The sequence below is a fragment of the Rhinolophus sinicus genome, linkage group LG04 (genome assembly GCF_036562045.2).
Source record: "Rhinolophus sinicus isolate RSC01 linkage group LG04, ASM3656204v1, whole genome shotgun sequence".
NCBI lineage: Eukaryota > Metazoa > Chordata > Mammalia > Chiroptera > Rhinolophidae > Rhinolophus > Rhinolophus sinicus.
This window is the reverse complement of record NC_133754.1, coordinates 104,064,954-104,084,277: the sequence shown is the minus strand read 5'-3', so window position 1 is coordinate 104,084,277 and position 19,324 is coordinate 104,064,954. Positions and strand designations below refer to the sequence as shown.

At 43.9% G+C, this 19,324-nt stretch overlaps 1 protein-coding gene across 9 annotated transcripts in view; it reads right to left on the bottom strand.

The window, feature by feature from the left end:
- The window catches only part of IFT88 (intraflagellar transport 88), a 129,337-nt gene that overhangs the window by 1,497 nt on the left and 108,516 nt on the right, over positions 1-19,324 (bottom strand). For all 9 annotated transcript variants that reach the window (XM_074330134.1, XM_074330139.1, XM_074330137.1 and 6 more), the window contains one exon: positions 15,266-15,332. In XM_074330134.1, coding sequence (XP_074186235.1) covers positions 15,266-15,332 — 67 coding nt within the window. The remainder of the gene's footprint in view (positions 1-15,265; positions 15,333-19,324) is intronic.

Here is a 19,324-nt window from a genome sequence, read left to right as displayed (position 1 = left end):
AGATTATTGATAATGTCTCTGGGAATAAATCAAAACAAGATGGTTTTTTAAATCCCACATTTGAAGGTTGGCCAACTGATTCAAAATTAGAAGTACTCTCTAGATTATTATAAAAAACATTACTATTTACCCCCATTGTTGATATTATTGCAAATAAAATGCCTTAGTTTAATGCATTTGCATTAAACGTGTCTAAACATTTTGTTATGTTTTTTGTGTTAATTTGTTCCTCTCTAATTTTTTGGTACAATTAAGTCAAATTTTTTTCTGTCTAAAAGTACAAATGGGTGCCAGAGTGAGCTCAGGTCAAGAAAGTTTGAAAACTATTGCTCTAGGCAACATATCTTTACTTCTCTTTTCACAAAGATATAAGTTACCACATGAATGTAACAAAACCCTGACAATCTCCCTCAGCACCCAAGGCCCTTCTGAAATCTTCATGTGTAATTCCCAGGCTGAAGGATTCCAGTGCTGTGGGAAAAGCAAACCTTTAAAAAATGAAAACTGCCTCCTCAGGAAACTTCAATAGCCCAATTGAAAAGCTATGAATACAATTTTTAACCATTTTCTATTATAAAGACTACTGAGGGTATATTGTGAACAGCCTTGTTTCCTCATTTTCAATCAACTAACACTGCCACACAGGCAAGTACAAAGGGATCAGTAAGCATTTGTAAGCCTGGGAGGGTTTTATGCCTAAATAATAAAACAAGTTATTATAACCTTTTCATTGTAGCACAAACAACAATTACTATTTTCTAGAAGAAAGTTAAATAACAAATAGGTTCAGAAAACAGAATCGGGAGATCAATTTATCTGAATTATCAACCAATTAACACTTAAACTTCCAAGCGATACTTTTATTTTGTAAGAGAAAAATCTTAAACTCAGAGAATTTAAAGTAAAAAGGAATCTTGAAAATTACCTATAACAGAAAAAAAGAATACCCCGTAAAATGGACAATGTATACAAAGACATAATTCCCAAAGTAAACATTATGAATGGACAACCAACATATAAAAATGGTTAACCTTACTTAACCCTAGAAACATATTAAGTGAAAAAAAGCAAGCCAGAACACTATATACGGAATGATACCATTTTTAGAAAGCTTAAACACAACCAAAATTAAATTTATTGTTTGCATACATGATAAAATTGTATATGAAAAAGCAAGAAACTGAAAAATGTAAACCTAAATATATGTAAAATATAAAACTCAGAGTGGTTATGTGTGGGGGAGGCAGGAGACAGAACGGGAAAAGGCACACAGGTAGGTAGGCACACAGGTAGGTAAGCATAACAGTAATGTTCTGGTTCTCATGCTTTGTGATGGATTCATTCATTTTAATTTATTAATATGCCTCACAACAGCGCTACATAGATGCTTTTGTAGGTATCAAATATTACATAATTTAAAATTCACATAATTCTAAATGTAAGATTCTACATCATCTATTAAAATGGCCAAGATTTTAACAATATCAGATTAGCAAGTGAATGAACAAATTTTCTGAGATTAATTTAGTAAATATGTCAAAAGACCTAAAATTTTGCAGTCAGCAAGGTAGCAGAATAGGAAGCCCCAGGCCTTGTTCCTTTACAAAGATACTAACTTAACAACGTGTGGTCCAAAAAGCCTTTATGAGAACTCCAGAAAGCAGTCAGGAAGCAGCAGTCCCCCAGGAAAGCTCAAAGCCAAGAACAACTTCATTGAAAAGGTGAGAGAAGCCATTTCATTTCTACTGTGTTAGCCCATATCCCCAAGCCGGCATACCTACAATTTGGGAGGAAAAGTCCAACTTGCAAGTTCTCCCATGGGAGGGAAAGAGAAGAGCTTAACATACATCTCAGCATTTAGGTGTCTTGCCTGACCTGGAGTGCTCAGAGAGGCCTGAGAGCTGCTAGGAACAGAAGAGGGCTCTGTGGCTGTGGCAGCACCAGAGTATCTCCCACTGCACGCAGAAGCCGGCATAGCCTGCTGTGATCAGGAGAATGTGTCCAGCCTGTGGCTTCCTCCTCAGTAGGGAATGATCAGAGTGGAATCATTGGGGGCTGCATGAGGGTCTGGTTTCTGTCTCAGCAGGCTCAGAGCACTAATGGGGAATTGGCATATCTTGGAAGCCTGGGGGCTCCAGAGAACAAAACAGAGTTCAGTTGCTTGTTACACAGTTCTACTGTGTTTCCCTGAAAATAAGCCCTAGCCGGACAATCAGCTCTCATGTGTCTTTTGGGGCAAAAATTAATATAAGACCTGGTCTTATTTTACTATAAGACCGCGTCTTTAATAATATATAATATAATATAATATAATATAATATAATATAATATACAATACAACACAATACAATATATAATATAATACCGGGTCTTATATTAATTTTTGCTTCAAAGGATACATTAGAGCTGATTGTCTGGCTAGGTCTTATTTTCAGGGAAACACAGTAGTATAGACACCAGAGGAACAAAAGATTACAAATCCTGAAAAAGAAACCATCAAACCTCTCTAACCGGGAAGTTACGTACCTGTAGAAACAGAGAGAAGATGCAGTCCATAAAAATTTTGAGACACTCCCGTAATCGCTAGTGGGGCTGACTGGGTAAGGTCTTGCCCTTGTACAGAGCCAGTACAGAAAGACTGGGACAAGTGGTTGTTTTTCCAAATGAAGAAAACACAACAAAAAGTAACAAGACACACAAAGATACAGAAACCTGGCCCAATGTAACAAGATAAATCTCCAGAAGATAACCCTAAAGAAATGGAGATCTATGGCTTACCTGACAAAAAATTCAACATAAATGTCTTAAATGAACTCAGTGTTCTACAAAAGAACACAGGCAATAAATGAAATCAGAAAAATGAAGCATAAAGAAAATGAGACTATCAACAAAAAACTGTGAAAAATAACCAAATAGAAATTCTGGAGCTGAAGATTACAGTAATACAATAACTGAACTGAAAAATTCACTAGAAGTGTTCAAAAACAGATGTGATCAAACATAATAAAGAATCTATGAACTCAAAAACAGGTCATTTGAAATTACAGAATCAGAGGAACAAAAAGAAAACAAAATGAAGAAAAGTGAAGAAAGCCTGAGACTTATAGGACACTATAAACAGATCACTACAGGTATAATGGGAGTCCCAGAAGTAGGGGTAGGGCAGAGAGATTAACTGAAGAAATAGTGAACAAAAACTTCCCAAATATGAGAAAGGGAATAAACACCCAAGTTTAATAAGCTCAAAGGATTCCAACTAGGACAGACCCAAAAAGACAAATTATAACCAAACTGAAAAGTCGCAGAGAGAATCTTAAAACCAGCAAGAGGAAAGTGACTAATCACGTACAAGGGAACTGGCATGTGACTGTCAGCATATTCTCAGCAGAAACATTACAAGGCCAGAAGGCAGTGGGGTAATATATTCAAAGTGATGAAAGAAAAAGTTGCCAATCAAGAATACTAAATCTGGCAAAACTTTCTTTAAAAAATGAAGAAGTAAAGACCTTCCCAGATAAACAAAAGCTGAGGGAGTTTATCACTGGTCTTACAAAAACTGCCAAAGGCAGTCTTTCAAGTTGAAATAAAAGGACACTAAACAGCAACACAAAATCATGAAAATATGCTCCCTGGTAAAGGTAAACTGACAAATGCAGCATCCTGTAACACTGTTATGGTGTTGTATAAATCACTTTTAATTCAAGTATAGAATATAAACGATAAAAACCTAAAAATAACTACAAAACTATGTCAATGAATCAAGAATATAAAAAGAAGTAATTTGAAACACTGGTAATATAAAGTGGGGAAGAGAGATGGAAAAAGTAGAGATTTTGTATTCAATTGAAGTTGTTATTAGTTTAAAATAGATTGTTATGGGGTAGCCATTTGGCTCAGTTGGTTAGAGCACAGTGCTCTTAACAACAAGGTTGCCGGTTGGATCCCCACATCAGCCACTGTGAGCTGCGCCCTCCACAACTAGATTGAAACAACTACTTGACTTGGAGCTGACGGGTCCTGGAAAAACACACTTAAAAAAAAAAAAATTGTTACAACTATAGGATGTTTATGTAATCCCCATGGTAACCACAAAGAAAATCTCAAAGAAGATGCACAAAAGAAAATGAGAAAGGAAGCAAAGCATGTCACTACAGAAAAAAAAAAATCAATATAACACAAAGGCAGACAGCAAGAGAGGAAAAGGACAAAATAGCTATAAGACATACAAAAAAATAACAAAATGGCAATAGTAAGTACTTCTCTAGCTGTAATTATTTTAAATGTAAATGGATTAAACTCCCCAATCAAAAGACATAGAGTGGCTGAAAGGTGTTTAAAAAAATATCCAACTTTATACTGTAGTTTTCTGACTCCTGCTTTAAACCATCAGCTGTGTTTCTAATTTCAATTATATTTTTCATTTTCCTAAGTTCAATTTGCTTCTTTTCCTAGTCTGCCTAGTAATTTTTATGTTCTTTTACATAAAAGAATACATAAGTATTCCCCACTGTCTGAATCTGATTCGAGTTTGCATAGTGAGAATCTGGACTGTGAGAGACACTGTTATCTGACTCCTAAATTTCAGATAGCAAGTGTTCAGATAGCAGAGGGTGACAACCCTGTCTCAAAAAGGTATTTGAATCTATTCAGCTCTAGAGTTCAGAGAACAAGGGAGAGCTGTAGTCTTGCTTTAAAAATCTAGACTTTATCTGATCACAATATTTGTAGTCTTTGAAGATTACATTCTGCTTCTGTTGCAGGAGGCTTATTTCCTCACGCACTCAGGCTTTCTTCAGAGTTATAGGTTCTTGTTTTTGGAACTTTATCGGAAGGAATTCTTTGAGACTTATTCTCCCAGGGAGGATGAAGCATGTTTCTTCTAGGCCCCTGGGAGCACCACCAACTCAATTCCACTTTAGACCAAATTTCCAGCTTTGGGTTCTTCAAGCCACACAGATGAATCATATGTTCTCGCTCTAAAACCATGTGACTGAGGGCTGATGGTCAGGCATTTTCAAGGGTGCTTTTCCTGCTCATTCCAACAGAGCCAAAGTGGGTGAATCCTTGTGGGTGAATTCTTTTCTAGTTGACCCACTGAGGGGTCCTGGCTTTATGAAGGGGATTCTTTGATCTGACCTCTGACCCTTTTGTGGGCTCCAGGCTTTATCTCTCAGTCCCCATGAGAAGACTATAAACCCAGGCTCTAGGCCACTGGAAATTAGGGCTCCTGCACTTACTTACGTCTTTGTATTTAAATTTTCTGCTGATTTTTGGTCTGCAGAGAATTCCTTGTTTTTCTTTTTCCTTTTTTTTTTTTTTTTTTTACCACCTCAGCTGTGCATTTAAGAAGTGTTTTTCATTTTCTCGTTTTCTTGTTTTTAATACTCAGCCCTCTATGCTTGGGAGTGCTCTACGAAGGAGAGAGTGCTGCATTCAGTCCACCTTACTGCTGGAAACAGAAGTCTGCAATAATTTCACAGTCAGCAGAAACACAAAAACATCACTAAAAAGGCTAAGTCTAACCTCTTTCAGATGAGAAAGCAGGCCTAGGAAGGTGAAGTCACTTGCTTAAGAGTTCAGTGCACGGCAAGGCCAACACCCAAATCCAGGTTTCCTGACTGCCAGCTTGGTTCTTGCCACTTGTATAATCATGCTTCTTTTGGCAAAGGACCCATGGAAAGGGCGGCACTTTTCATAGAGATGTGGAAAGTTTACATGAATAGTGTGGCCTTCCCACACTCATATTCCTGCCACATAGCTGTCTGAATAACGACAGTAAAACATCCAGACAAGGGAACTCACCATTGCTTTTGCAGTCCTCCACTGGACCCTCCTGCTGTCTCCAGAGCAACCCCGACCCCCTTCTGTCTCATGAATCAAGTCTGCAATCCTGAGACGGGGGCGGGGAGGGGGGGGGTAAAGGGGAGCAGCCAAGGGGAGCCTGCATCCTGCCAGTGCTTTTACAAGGCAACTCATACTCAGAAGGTGACCTATTTGTAACTTTAGAATGTTACAGTTCTTAAATAGGAGTTCTTTTTTTGTGTGTGAGAAAGTAAGTTTTATAATATAGCCTCTATTCATGGAACAAGTTAGAGAAGAGGCTGACTACACAAACTTCCACCTCATGTTCTCTTCATATAAAAACGAAGTCACTTTCCATGGGAAGACAGTTTTTACTTATTTACAAAAAATATGGTTTACAGCATGAAAATTATTTATAGTTGTAGATAAACTGAAAGCAGAAAAAAGCTGTAAAGAGGAAATGGAAAGCAATGTACTGTATTTTGCCATGTATAATGCACACTTTTTTTGTGAGGGAAGATTAAGGAGGCACATTATACATGGGCAGTACTAATTCAGTATCTATATAAATGTTTTTAATTATTTTATTTATGCTTGTGAGTTAAAAGTGTAACTCTAGAAATCAATAATGATATCTGTATGCAAAACAATACCCTGGAATACGATCATCGGCTTTGTTGCACTTACAACGACTAGTTTTTGGCCTTCTCTGATGTGTAAATATCGTACCTTTGTTACCAGTACATAAAATTTCTTGTACCTTGTATCTGTTCTTGTGTTTTGTAATTGTTACATAAAATTTCTTATGCCATATGTTAAAAAATAAATGCTAAAACTCCTTTATAATACAAAAAAAAACAAGTACCTAAATGTAAAAAAATAAAATGTGAATTAAAAAATTAAAACGAGATTTTTTTTTCCCCAAAAAAGTTTGGGCCAAAAGCGTGGGTATGAATTATATACGGCAAAATACAGTACTTCATTTTTCTTAACTCTGTAATGGACAAGGTTTTATCAGATTTAAAGTCAATGATTTTACTAAATTGAGTACATAATCCATTTACACTAGCAATGAAAATAAGAAAAGCGCATAGATTTCTTTATCCTTAATACCATCGATGATGTTTTAAAATTCTGATGAGCACTGATTGTGATCCCATTCGGTACACGTGGCTGAGGGAAGGAGACACAGCCACCCCACCCCACCCCAGCCCTCTAGTTGGTGGGTGACTTTTACCTGAAACATTGACTATGAATAATTTCCACGATGCCACACTTATACCACATTTTAAAAATCCAACAAAAACATGATTTTCCTCTGTTTCTCATTTTTTTTCATTTCAGTATGCTTTTAAGTGAACATTACTTTGTTTATAGAAAAGCGAGACGGAACCACACTGGATAAGTACCACGTCTTCCCGAAAATAAGACCTACCCCCAAAATAAGACCCAGTTAAGATCTCAGCCAGATGGACGCATTTAGTATGTTATGACCTTGTTCCAGAAGAAGATGACATGACTGTATTTGAATAAATGTAGATTGTTGTACATGAAAAAATAAAACATCCCGTGAAAATAAGCCCTAATGGAGTAAAAATTAATATAAGACCTGGTCTTATTTTCGGGGAAACATGGTACAATCTGTCACTGCATTTTGGCTGCGAATGAGACTGCTTGTTGTGAGCTGTGTCACCTCCTCAGGCTGGGAAGCAGGATGTAGGTCCCAGGCAAGAGATGGGTCTGCAGTACCTGTCCGGGTGACACAACTGTACAGAACACAACTAATCCTGGAATTATTTCCCGATGGACACTGAATTCTTTTCTCAGTGTTTTCTGTCATAAAAGTGGGACCAACATGTGTGTGTATAATTGCCTGCCTGAGTCTAAGGTGCGGGCCTTTTAAAGGTCGTGATGCGCATCACCGAGCATTAACAAATGCCCGAACGGTACACTCACAGCAGCATTCATTTATAGGGAAAGCCCATCGCGCCTCCTCCCTATGTCCTGGACTGTCCTTCAAAACTCCGCCGCCAACATTATAGCCTAACTGCATTTCCCTGATTATTGGTGAGGCTGCATAGTCACAGCCACACCTGACAGAAGAGTTTATCCCCTCCGCCACCTTCCTGCATTCCACGTACTCCTCATGTCATGGAAATCGGGTTTTTGCCTCCAACCAGGTGCTGAGACTGCTGCCTTTAGGCTTGTAGCACTGTCTTAGTGGAGAATCCAATAGCCCCCGTTTTAGTCTTTGAGGCTATTAATCAATACATGTCTGATAGTTCTTCTACCTCCCCCCACCACTTCCCTAAGTCAGGAAGCCTGTCAACTGTGCTCTATCAGTTTCTTAGTTTTTGAAAGTGCTATCCATAATGAAACCTTCTAAAAAACTCTTCTTGGTCCTCTGAGTGTTACCAACACAGCATCCTTAGTCTTTCAACTCTCTTCTTAAATGATTCTCTTTTGGTGAACTATAACCTCTGATCTATCCATTACACATTCAAAGTTGTTTTGCTCTCTCTCTCTCTCTCTCTCTCTCTCTCTCTCTCTCTGTCTCTCTGTCTCTCTCTCTTCCATCCCCAAGATGGTACTCAATTCAGCACCCACTAAGGTGCAGTCACTAAGGACACTACCCTCATTCCGTAGGCGTGAGGAAGTTTCTTTTGTAGCTAGAAATACTGGAGACCTTCCTCCTGAACGACTGTCCAGCTTCCTTCTGGGTACTTTGCAGTCTGACTTGCAGATAGCCTGCCCTTTGGTTATGAGTGAGCTTTTCTTCCTTTGCCCCAACCCTTTCACAAGTTCAGGGGCAGCGAACTTGCACCCCCACCCCCACCAGCTACGTAAGAAAGTCACATTCACACAGATGACACAACGCTCACATCATCTCACAAGGCCCACTGCTATGGCAGGACCCTGTTCATTTCTATGCTGTCCCCGCTGCCATTCTTGGTCGAATGTCACCGCTCATGCCACCCCCCCATCTAATTGTGTCATTACCCAGCAGGACAGCTAGTGGGGACGCAGAAGATGCAGGAGGTGGCTCTGACAGCTACTGTGAGGAACCTTGGAGGCAGCGGGGGCCTGTGGAGGGACAGTGAGGATGCAAGCACAGCAGGTCGTGAATTACTCCAGTTTAATTATACTTTGCATCTTAAATGCTTAACTCTGTACTTGGCATAGAAAAAGGATATGGGAGGAGGAGCTGGAAGGAAATCAGTATTTACTGAGTACCCAAGATTGTCAGGAACATGATAAGTGCTTATTTGTTGATAAAAAGGCAGGAAAAGGGAAAGAACAATTGTGTGTATAAAACCTGCACGTGTGTATATGTTTTATAGATATATGTGACATACATATTTTACATATTTTATGAGATTTAAATACATGTATTACACATATCTGTAAAATCTTCAGACTGGATTTCTTGTCCTTTTTGTAGTTAGCCTCTGATGGAAGTTCCAGGAGGAGTTTGACGGATGTATCGATTAACAGCGGCATTACTGGAATAAATATCCTGCTTTCCAAAAAAGTAAACTTCAAAAACCAACACTCATTTGTAGATGTCATTTCTAGTACTCTTGTTAAAACCATCTTTTATAAACAGTAAGACGGGGGTCCATTTGCGGACTTTTACCTTCATGCCTAGGTACCCGTGAGCCCGCAAAGTCAGGAAAAACAAAACACGGAGAACAACAAACGCGAAGGTCATGGGTCAAGCAGAGGTAGCTTGCGGGCCCCTCGATATAGCCAGATGTGGACACTGGGGCCCCGGGGCCGACTCCAAGGGCTCCTGCGCATGAACTCAGCTCCCCCTCTCAACAACCCCTCAGGTGGGTCGCAGGCTCACTCCCATTTGATGGATAAGGAAACTGACAAAGCGATTAGGGAACTTGCCCAAAGTCACATATGATGAAGTGACTTGAAAAAGGGGGCCCATGGATGCTGAATGAACACCGGGACCAAGGACCCGATGACAGAGACCTCAAATGCACTTGTAAGAGCCAGAGGAAAGGCGCTTGTTCTATAGACACAAAGTCTCATCACTCTGACGGATGGATTTGGGGTGGCTGAGCTAAAAGGCTGAGACTGTCTTAGGAGGCAAAGCTCAGTGACAGTCAGTCCCCTGGGCTAGGAAGCTGTAACCAGTGCTGTGACCAAAAGGACATTCCCGGGACCCCCATCATAACCAAGACCACTCATGGAGACTCTGGCAGAGGGCGGGCCCTCCCTGTTTTTATGCAGCGACTGAGTTAAGAATGGCTCAGACGTGTTTAATTGGCTGGGAAAGCAAAAGAATAATTTTGCGACCCATGAAGTTATAGGACATTTGAACTTCGGTGTCCCCAGATGCAATGCCACGTGCACGCTGTCCTTGCAGAGGCCTCAAGCCTACACCGTCCACTGTCTGGGCTTGCATGGAAAAAGGCGTCAATGCCCGGCTAGTGACTGTGCCAGGGCACAGGTGACAGGCTGCGGATTAGACCAGCAGGGTGGCCTGATGAGACACATTTCTTCAGAACCCACATGCAACACAGATGCTGCTGTCTTCTAACATTTGTCACTAATAAAGCCCCAGCTGTGGGCCTCCTGGCCTCACAGAGCACAGACCCATGTCCAGCGAGCCCTCTTTAGGTGTCTGGGGGGCAGGGGCTGGTCCTGGGGCCGGAGCGAACTGCACGACACCCAGAACTGAGCCGCCTCGGTCCTGCCGGCTTCTGGAGGCTTCTTCCAGCCGCACAAACTCACTCTCCTTCTCCCAGGAGATCAGCTGCTGATTTGGTTCTTTGAATTTGGCCGTATCCACATAGATTTCTATCTCCCCTCCCCTTGGACGGTGATGTTTTGTCTCAGTATATGTGGTGGGCACTAAGCATGAGCTGTCCCCTCTTTGCTGTGACAACACTGGGGCCCCATAGAGCTGTGCAGAGGTATTCTAGTCAAGGAACTTGCTTACCCTGGGACTATAATCTTAAAATAAACTTTCAAATTCTTAAAATTAAAAAAACACATGGTTACAATGTACTTTATAAAAGACGTGTTCCTCAGAAAGTGGACCTTAAAGCGAATTTCTGTTCACTGAGTCAGTCATGTTACCCCCCGATTTTCATTATAAAATTTTCAGTGGAAAATTAAGAGATACGTTTTTGTAGAAAAAGTTCACACCAAGACATAAAAAGTATACTAAAAAATGCAGGAAGCCACTAAGTATCACAGAAACAAAACATAACCTTAAAATGGAACCAGTACTCAAACAACACCTACTCCAAATAAGGCACGAGTGCCACCATCATTCTAAAGGGAACATGCCGCATAGGACAGATGCACGTGACAAGCAGTGGTATTCTTTGTCTCCTGGCCTATTAAATGCAGCCTGCGGTCACTTCTAGTTTATCCACATGGGCTACACAAACGCTGACCACCAGGACCCTGAAGTCCCGTGATGCAGCTATACTGTCCTGTGAGGGACTTAATTTTTCTTCTGAGCTGATAGATGTTTTGGCACTGAGCTGCTAAAACCTTAACCCCAAATTTTGCATTTAAAAGAGAAAGGCATTTTTACATGGAGTAGTTAAAACAAATTCATTTCATTTTAAGTTAATTCTGTATAAGCAAACGAAGGTACCGAAAAGCTGGGCATGGATATTGGAAATTCCCCAGCAAGCACAACCGCTTTTCAACGCAATTCATATCAAGTAATGAAAGTAACAGCCACCAGGCCCTCAGCACCCAGGTGGCCCTCCCGGGGGCTGTGCGCATGACACTCACATCACCTGTGTGTGACAGCCAGGGCGGGAGGCCGGAGGCTGGGTAACTACACATGCCACATACTGTGGATTTGAAGTTGGTCACAATGGTAGCAGTGAACTTCCTACACACCCTGTGTTGCATTTAATCCTGTATTCTCTCATTTCAGATACAGCAGTTTTCCAAGTGTGGCCCCAGGACGAGCTCCACCCGCTGGGACCTTGACAGAAAGGTCCATGCCCCACCGTCACAACAGACTGGCTCAGGGCACCTCGGTGGTGCGTCACAGGCCTTCCAGGTGATTCTGGTAACACCTGAGAACTGCTGACAAGGGAGGGAGCTGAGGTTCATGAAACATCAACAGCAAAAATAAGGCTGCGTGAGACTAGTCGGGCCCATAAAAAAAGAACAATTTTCAGAAGCCTTGAGCTTGTTAGAAATAGCATTTATGTAAACTAATGATCTGGAACTCCCCTGGGGTGCTGGCTCCTAGGCAAACCCTCCAAACCAGCGTGTGGGCACAGCACTCAGACCAGCTGAAAGCTGGCCTCATTTAGATTCATGTAAAGAGGTGTCCCTTTCTCCTAGCTGAAACGTGGATCTAATCCAGACACAAGGGCCGAGTATTTCCACGCTAGAGCACAAACATGCATGAGCAGGCTTTACTGGTCAGAGGGGAATGGGGTGCTCGGAGCGACCTTTACATGAAGCTCGTACTGGGCATTGCCCAACGATCTATGACAGTGGGTGGGCAGCTGGGCAGGTGACTGCCATGCAGGGTGACCAGTGCTGGTGAAGATTGGGGTGCACCCAGTGTGCCCCAAGGTGCTCTGGGGGTCCCCAAAAGGCAAAAGGATGGAGGCAGAGAGAGAGGGGTCCACAGCGTGGCTTATGCAGACTTCAAAGCCAGGGACAGCCATGCCCTGTGGCCTGGGCCCAGAAGCAGAGATAGGAGGCAGCAAACACAGCCCCGCCATCCAAATGGCCACTCCAACTGGGGCTGCAGGATGAAGTGAAGAAACAAGGGACAAAAAGGCAAAAGGCAGGGAAAGCCGGCAAGTCCATGGGAGGAGCTGTTGAGTGCTTTAAACTGCGCCAAGAGAAGCAGGAACATGAGCCCGGCTTGTGAAAACGCCTCAGTAACCCGTTTCTACTCCCAAATGCCCTTGTGTGAGAAGAAAGCGCATTTGTGCACTAGAACTATTTGTGCTGGACTGAGATGGACTGGATCAGAGAAACGTATTAAAGAAAAGAAAAAGCAGTAGCTGGGAAGGCACGGGCGGGAGGCGGAAGTCTTACAGAAAGGTGCTGTCCTTGCACAGGCGCCAGGTCCGTCAGTGACCTCACCTGAGGCAGGAGGCCCAGCCGTGCTTTTCTGGGCGCGGTTCCAGGACTGGGGAAGGTCACCTAGAGAGGCTGAGCAGTTTTTGCATCAAAACGCCTGGTAGCGGGTGGCCTGGGGCACACCTTGACCCTCCTGGAGTTGGAGTCCTCCTGGGGTCCCTATGGAGCGCTAACCTGGGCCTGTGCCCCGTCCTGGGGCCTGTGCCCTGTCCTGGGGCCTGCCTCAGCATCTCTAGGGGGCCTGGTGCTTCTGAAGCCAATTTCCTGTGAAGCTATCGGGGTCTCTCAGGCTGCGGCTCAGGGTTTAACAGTGGGACGTGTTACAGGCTGTCAGCACTTCCTGGAAGGTGGCTGCAGTTGTTTTGCGAGCTGAACTTATGGTGCTTAGAGGACTTGTGGGATCCCTGGAGGCGGTGAGTCCGGTGCGGAGCAGTAGTCAATGATCGGTAGTTCCCTAGGGGCTGCACACGACAGTCACCCCTGGATGGGACGCAGTTTACATAGGCTTGTACCCGGAGCCCCCGGCTGCCAGACTGCCGACCTGCAGAGTTTGTCTCGCCCTTCCGGGCGCCTTGTCATCCGACTCCTTGGCCCGTAAGGACGTTTCCGGTCCACGCAGACCCACGACCCCTCGCCTACCATTCCAAACCCCAAAGATGTCTGAAAGCCAAGTGTTCAGGCAGCAGTATGTAAACTTCTTGGGCTTAAAACCTGACTTGCCATGAAGCTGTTGTCAGCCGTTATTTATCTGGAGTGTGACTATTCATGCTTCATGGAATTAATACTTCATTCCATGAAGAGGTACTCCCCATGGGGATTACATGCCATGTGGCTCATGCATCATATGACTTCTCTAACCTCCAGAAAATGCTGACTTCTACAGCACACTTGGCCCCAGAGGCTTTGATAGGGGCAGTGGGCCCCGCTCGCGTCTCAGACCCAGACCCAGGACGCAGCTCCAGCCAACTCTTGGCAGTCAGCCAATGCATTAGAACAGCAGCTGGGGCAGGGGTGGCAGAAGTGAGGGCCATCCAAGGGCTGGCAACAGCACTGAGACACCAGTGTCCATCGTGACCAGGAGGCTGATGAGACAGGAGATGCTGCTCCTTGAGGTGGAAGCCCACCTTTGGCACTCCAGGGACTCAGGCTCAGTGCTGCTCCTATGAATCTGTCAGGCCCTGGCAATGCCTCCCTGACCAGAGGGTCCATGGATCACGGCTGTGAGGTTCAGTGGGAGGAGCTGGACCTGTCCTTGGAGAATCGGGCTCAGGCTGTGTCACCAGAACTAGAAGCACAGGTGACTGTCACTGCATCACATGTTGGCAAAGCAGAGCTCTCACTTCTGGAAGAGCCTTTGTCCCAGCTGCAGTTTCTAGCTGCCTGATCCAGCCTTTCCAGTAAGACTCCTTTCCCGACATGGCACAGGGGCCATGTCCTACTCGTTCCGGTGTCCTGAGCACTTAGCATGTGTCTGACACTGAGTATGCATCCAATGAACGGTAGGGAATGGATGAGAGAAAGGCCGGCCTAGGCTAAAGGCCGTGTCTTCCTTGGTCCAGACGCCTGAACATAGACATGACAGAACGCAGCCGGGGTGACATGGACCACATCACATGTGCGAGACAGTGCTAACTATAGATGGGGGAGAATGGAGCTATGTTTATAGGTCTCCACTCAGCATTTATTTTTCCAATTAATTTCTTTATAACCATCACATTTCTGCTAAGTTGAACTTCTACTATCCCCCAAGTCAGAGGAAGAAGGTAGATTTTGTTGATGGGGGGAAAGGGAAGGAAGGCCTAACGGACCTAATTAAGTAATGATGTCACAAGCAGTCACAGAGCCAAGGAATTTAAAGGTGCAGAGAACCTCAGAAACCACCTAGATCCTACAGCATTTACATGGTTGCTCCAAAGACATGGCTGTCGTGATCAAGACTGGGATGGGAACTGTGCCCCCGCCCCCCGTTCCCAGACTGGCGCTGCTTCTATACTAATGTGAAACTACAGGTTGGGACTGCCACACGCTGTAAGACCGTCTTACTTCTCATGGTACTTCCTGAAACTGTGAATGCTACAGCATAATACCGTAAAACCTCATTAGTATGGGCACCTATGATAACTTATCCAACCTGAACTTGTTTGTAAATCAATTAACAGAGAAGAGTATGGTTATTGAAGAACTAAAATCCGCCAACATTACAAACACTCAATTACATGTCAGATTGACCCCTACAAAATTAATTAGAACGAGTGATGTTTTACTGTATATAAAACAAACAAACAGATCGAGGACGTGTCTGGGCTGTTTCAAAGTGTTTCCAGAAGCCCATGTACTAACCCAGAATCCTGAGGTGACAGGAAACACTCACCATGGCCAGCGCTCCCCTCTCTTTTGCTGCGGGAACCCCCACTGCCATCTCTGCCAGACTTTATGCGCTGGAACAAGAAGAAGAGAAATTTAAAAGAATGCCTGCTATTCCTTCAAAGTTGACTATAACTTGATTTTTAAGTGAACGTTACTATGTGACGCTGAGGACTTACTGCCCTACTTTACTAAATACTGGGTTAGAGTTGGTTCTACAGGAAGGAAGACTGAGCTGTTAGTTCAAAGCCGGGGCTCAAGGCCAGTGCACCTCACTGTAGCTGCACTCACAATGCACAGTGCAGTGCGACCTCTGCATACGGCCATCCTAAAAACCAAATTTTTTTCAGGCCTACAACAAAGCAGATGTGAAGCTCAGGTCTTCAACACAGCAGTTTAAGGAGAAGCAGGGAGTGTACAAAGGGCTGTCCTACTCTGTGATGGCTGGACCTGAACTGTTTTGGGGGGGAACGCAAACTGGCTTTTGATTCAACTTCTCCAATCAAGGCACTATAAGTCTGTTCAAAGCGTACTTTCTTCAATACAAACTCACCCTTAAAACACAAGAAGTATCTCCAAACTGTGACATTAGTAGGTTTCCTATTCCATTTTGTTGTTATTTTGTGTTTTGCCTAAGTGTTAAAACTTTTGTATTAATACTGAAACTGCCTCCGGTCATGCATTCTCATACGTAAATGGTAGTGAGTGATAAAATGTAGTTAGTGAAGAGATACAGACTGCTTGTGATAAATATTTACTGTACAAATGAATTGAAACTTCTCAACATTAGTTGATATCTTATTTAGATCTTCAATAATATAAACATAATTTCATAGTTAATTCAAAAGACAAATTATCTACTCCCTCAACCTTGACAACTCCCCAAATATTTATAAATCAATAACCCGGATGAGGTTATTGACATTGTGGTCTGATAGAAAGAAGAAAATTTTCTCTTCAATAATTCAAGGCTCATTTCTATAAAATGAAACACTCTCCTAAAACATAGGACTTTCAAATATAGGTAAACATGCTCAAGTTTTTTCTGTTAAAAAGAAAAAGAAACCTCCCTTGAAACCCCATCTCTACCCTTGTCTTCATAAATGAAGAAAAGCTAAAAATTAAGAACAAAACAAAAACTTAAACATCTATAATCAGATTTTATTTCAAAACCTGGTTTCCACCTGTCCAGATTAATCATCACCAGCGTATTGAAAAAAGTGCCAAAATACTGACGCTGTTAAACACGAGTGCCCTGACAGGTGGACATTTTTCTGACCCAATGTGAGCACACTGCTCAAGGAACCAGTTAGGATAAAGCAACGTCGGAAGGCGCACGTTCGTGACCACTGCGCTCTTGACCTGGCCCACCTGTTCCTTGCCCTCATCCAGAACGTTCCAACATCTTGGGTCTCATCCATCTCCCCCATCAATCCCTCTGAGTCCTTAATTCTTCCAGCCTGGAACCACCCTCCCACTCTGAGTACACCCACATCAGAACCCCCAAGGCCCTGGCTTGGCTTCCTGTCTTTCTGCTGCACTTGCCAAGAGAAACCTAAAGCCTGGTTGATTCAATGACTTCCCTTCTCCCTCTTGCTCACCCAGGACGCTGTGCCCTCCTGGAGACAAGTCATGTCAGCATGTGATGGTGTCACCTCCCAGCTGCCGCCCGCAGCTGGCTCGGGTCCCCTAGCCCCGGCCCCACGCGAGCCAGCCTCACTTCCAGCACCCGACTGAATCAGAGGCCTGCCTCTCCCCACGCAGGTATGCTGGCGCCTCCCTCCAGGAGCTCCCTGCATCTCCTCTCCCAGCGGGGCACTCCCCACACTGGGGTCCTTGTCCCTCACCCTCTCCTGTGGGCAGAGAATGTGGTTTCCATCCTCGTCCCACTGAACACTGTTTGCCTCTGAAAGGCAGTGAATTCCAGCACAATGGGCCTTGTGTACCGACAGCTACAGGAGCTGTGGCAAGGATCTCCCGGGGAGCTTACAGAGATGGCCATGCCAAAAGTAAACCCAAAACATTCATCAAAACATTAGTTTAGAAGGCTCCAAGTTCAAAGACGCATGAACTGTCAAGGGCTCAGTTCACTTTCACCCCTCACACCATCTGCACGGTCGAGTTTCATCCACGGCAGATGCAAAGGCAGACACTAGAGGCGCTGGGGTGCTGGGGCGTGGCAGCAGCCTGGGAGCAGTCCTGCCCTGCAGGCCAGTGGTGGGACGTAACACAGGCCTAGGTGGGGCCCCTAGGACTAAGAAGACCAAGTGAGGGACGAGCACAGAGATGCTACTAGGTCAGCAAAGGGAACACGACAAGACTGTCAATCAAGGAGGCAGCTCAGCCTCACAGAGGAGTTTGAGCTCCATGCATGAAGGGGCAGTGCTGGACTGATGACAAGTGTGCCGGGAGGTGAGGGAAAGGCCAAGAGATAAGCCAGTGGAGACCTTTAGCAGGGAGGAAAGAGAATAATGGCAGTGGAGTGGACCCCAGATTTTGCAGGGCCCGAGCTTAGTCTGAGAAAGAACATAAAACTATGAAAATAAAACAGGCACAACAATAAAAAATATTTATAAGGGCCAGTACAAATGGGGGCCTGAAGCTTAAGCTCCACCCTCTACAGTCTGTGCACTGCCATGGTGGCTGGTGTCGTCCCCAGGCACGCAGGGCAGACGGCTTGCTGTGACTCTCGGCCACTGGATCCCAGGCTCCTGGAGGACCCTGCCTCACATGACACACCTGATACAGGTCCCGCTTCAGACTTAGCACATTCCAGGCATGCTAACTGTTTGTTACACAGTCACACGGCCGTTGTCATGTGGTGGGTGCGGGTGTCAAACAGGAGGGATGCTCATTCATCTTCTCAGAGTCTTACCACTTCATAAAGTTCACGGGAATTCACGCTCACTTTGGAGCGCAGTGCAGCAAGGCCTGAGGGCAGGCAAGACAGACCACACTGACGTAATAACGGACAAAAATGGTTCTCATCACAACTAGACTAAAATGTGAGGGGAGCAGCCACACACGGAACACAGAACAAAATGTGACAGAGATGGAAAGCTCTCCATGTTATTTTGTTAAATATGGGGGGAAAGCCAGTTATAAGACAGTACTTTTGTAAAAATTCCATTTTTGAAACAAAGTCCCATTGAAAAATATACGTATCTGTCTATGCTTGTAGATCTTTGAAACGCCTGGGAAGATACATCCAAAACGTTGACAGTGACTTCAGAGTGTTAGGATGGGTGGTTCCACTTCTTTCTTTATACTTTTTTGAGTTAAAATATTACTTACAAAAATAACCTACCTGAATTTTTAAAAGAACATTTATTTTTTTAATAATATGGGAAAAAGATGGCATTCCTATTCTGAAAAAAATGGTACCATTCCATTAAAAAAAAAAAATGAGAGAGGATACAGAGAGGAGCAAAGTAGGTACAAAGAAAATAACGGGACAAATGAGATAAACAAGCATTGGGAGCAAGAAACATTTTCCCTTTATATCCGCATCCATGTGAACACATGCCCACAAGTGGTCTGCACTCCTCTACTGTTGGTGTCTCCTCATCCATCGCGTACAGCAGGACCACTCAGCGTGGGCCCAAAACATACCAGCCCACGCACCGTCACTATCCCTGCCCCAGATGTGGTGAGACAGAGCTCCAGGGCGAGGGCTGACAAAGCTCTCGCTTTCCAAGTACATGATAATTTTCCTAGTGATGTGAATGACAGATCAGGAAAAAATTAATGTCACCACAGACAGTTTGAGAAGTACTCATCTAAACACTACCTCCGCTTTACAGCTAATGAGAACAAGGCCCACAAAGGATAAACGTCCCTTCTGGGTCACAGAGCGGGGCAGTGATCAAGCTGCTCAAGCTGGGAGAGAAGGCCAGGGTCCCACCCACCATACTTGCTTTTATTCTGTAAGACAGAGTTTTGTCCAAGAGAATTGGGAGCAGTTACTTGTTATCTAGTTATGGATTCTTAAGAAGATTGGCCCTGACTTCAAATTCAAGAGAAAACAGAATTTAAGATGCTTCTTTGTGACTCCAACTCCAGAGTC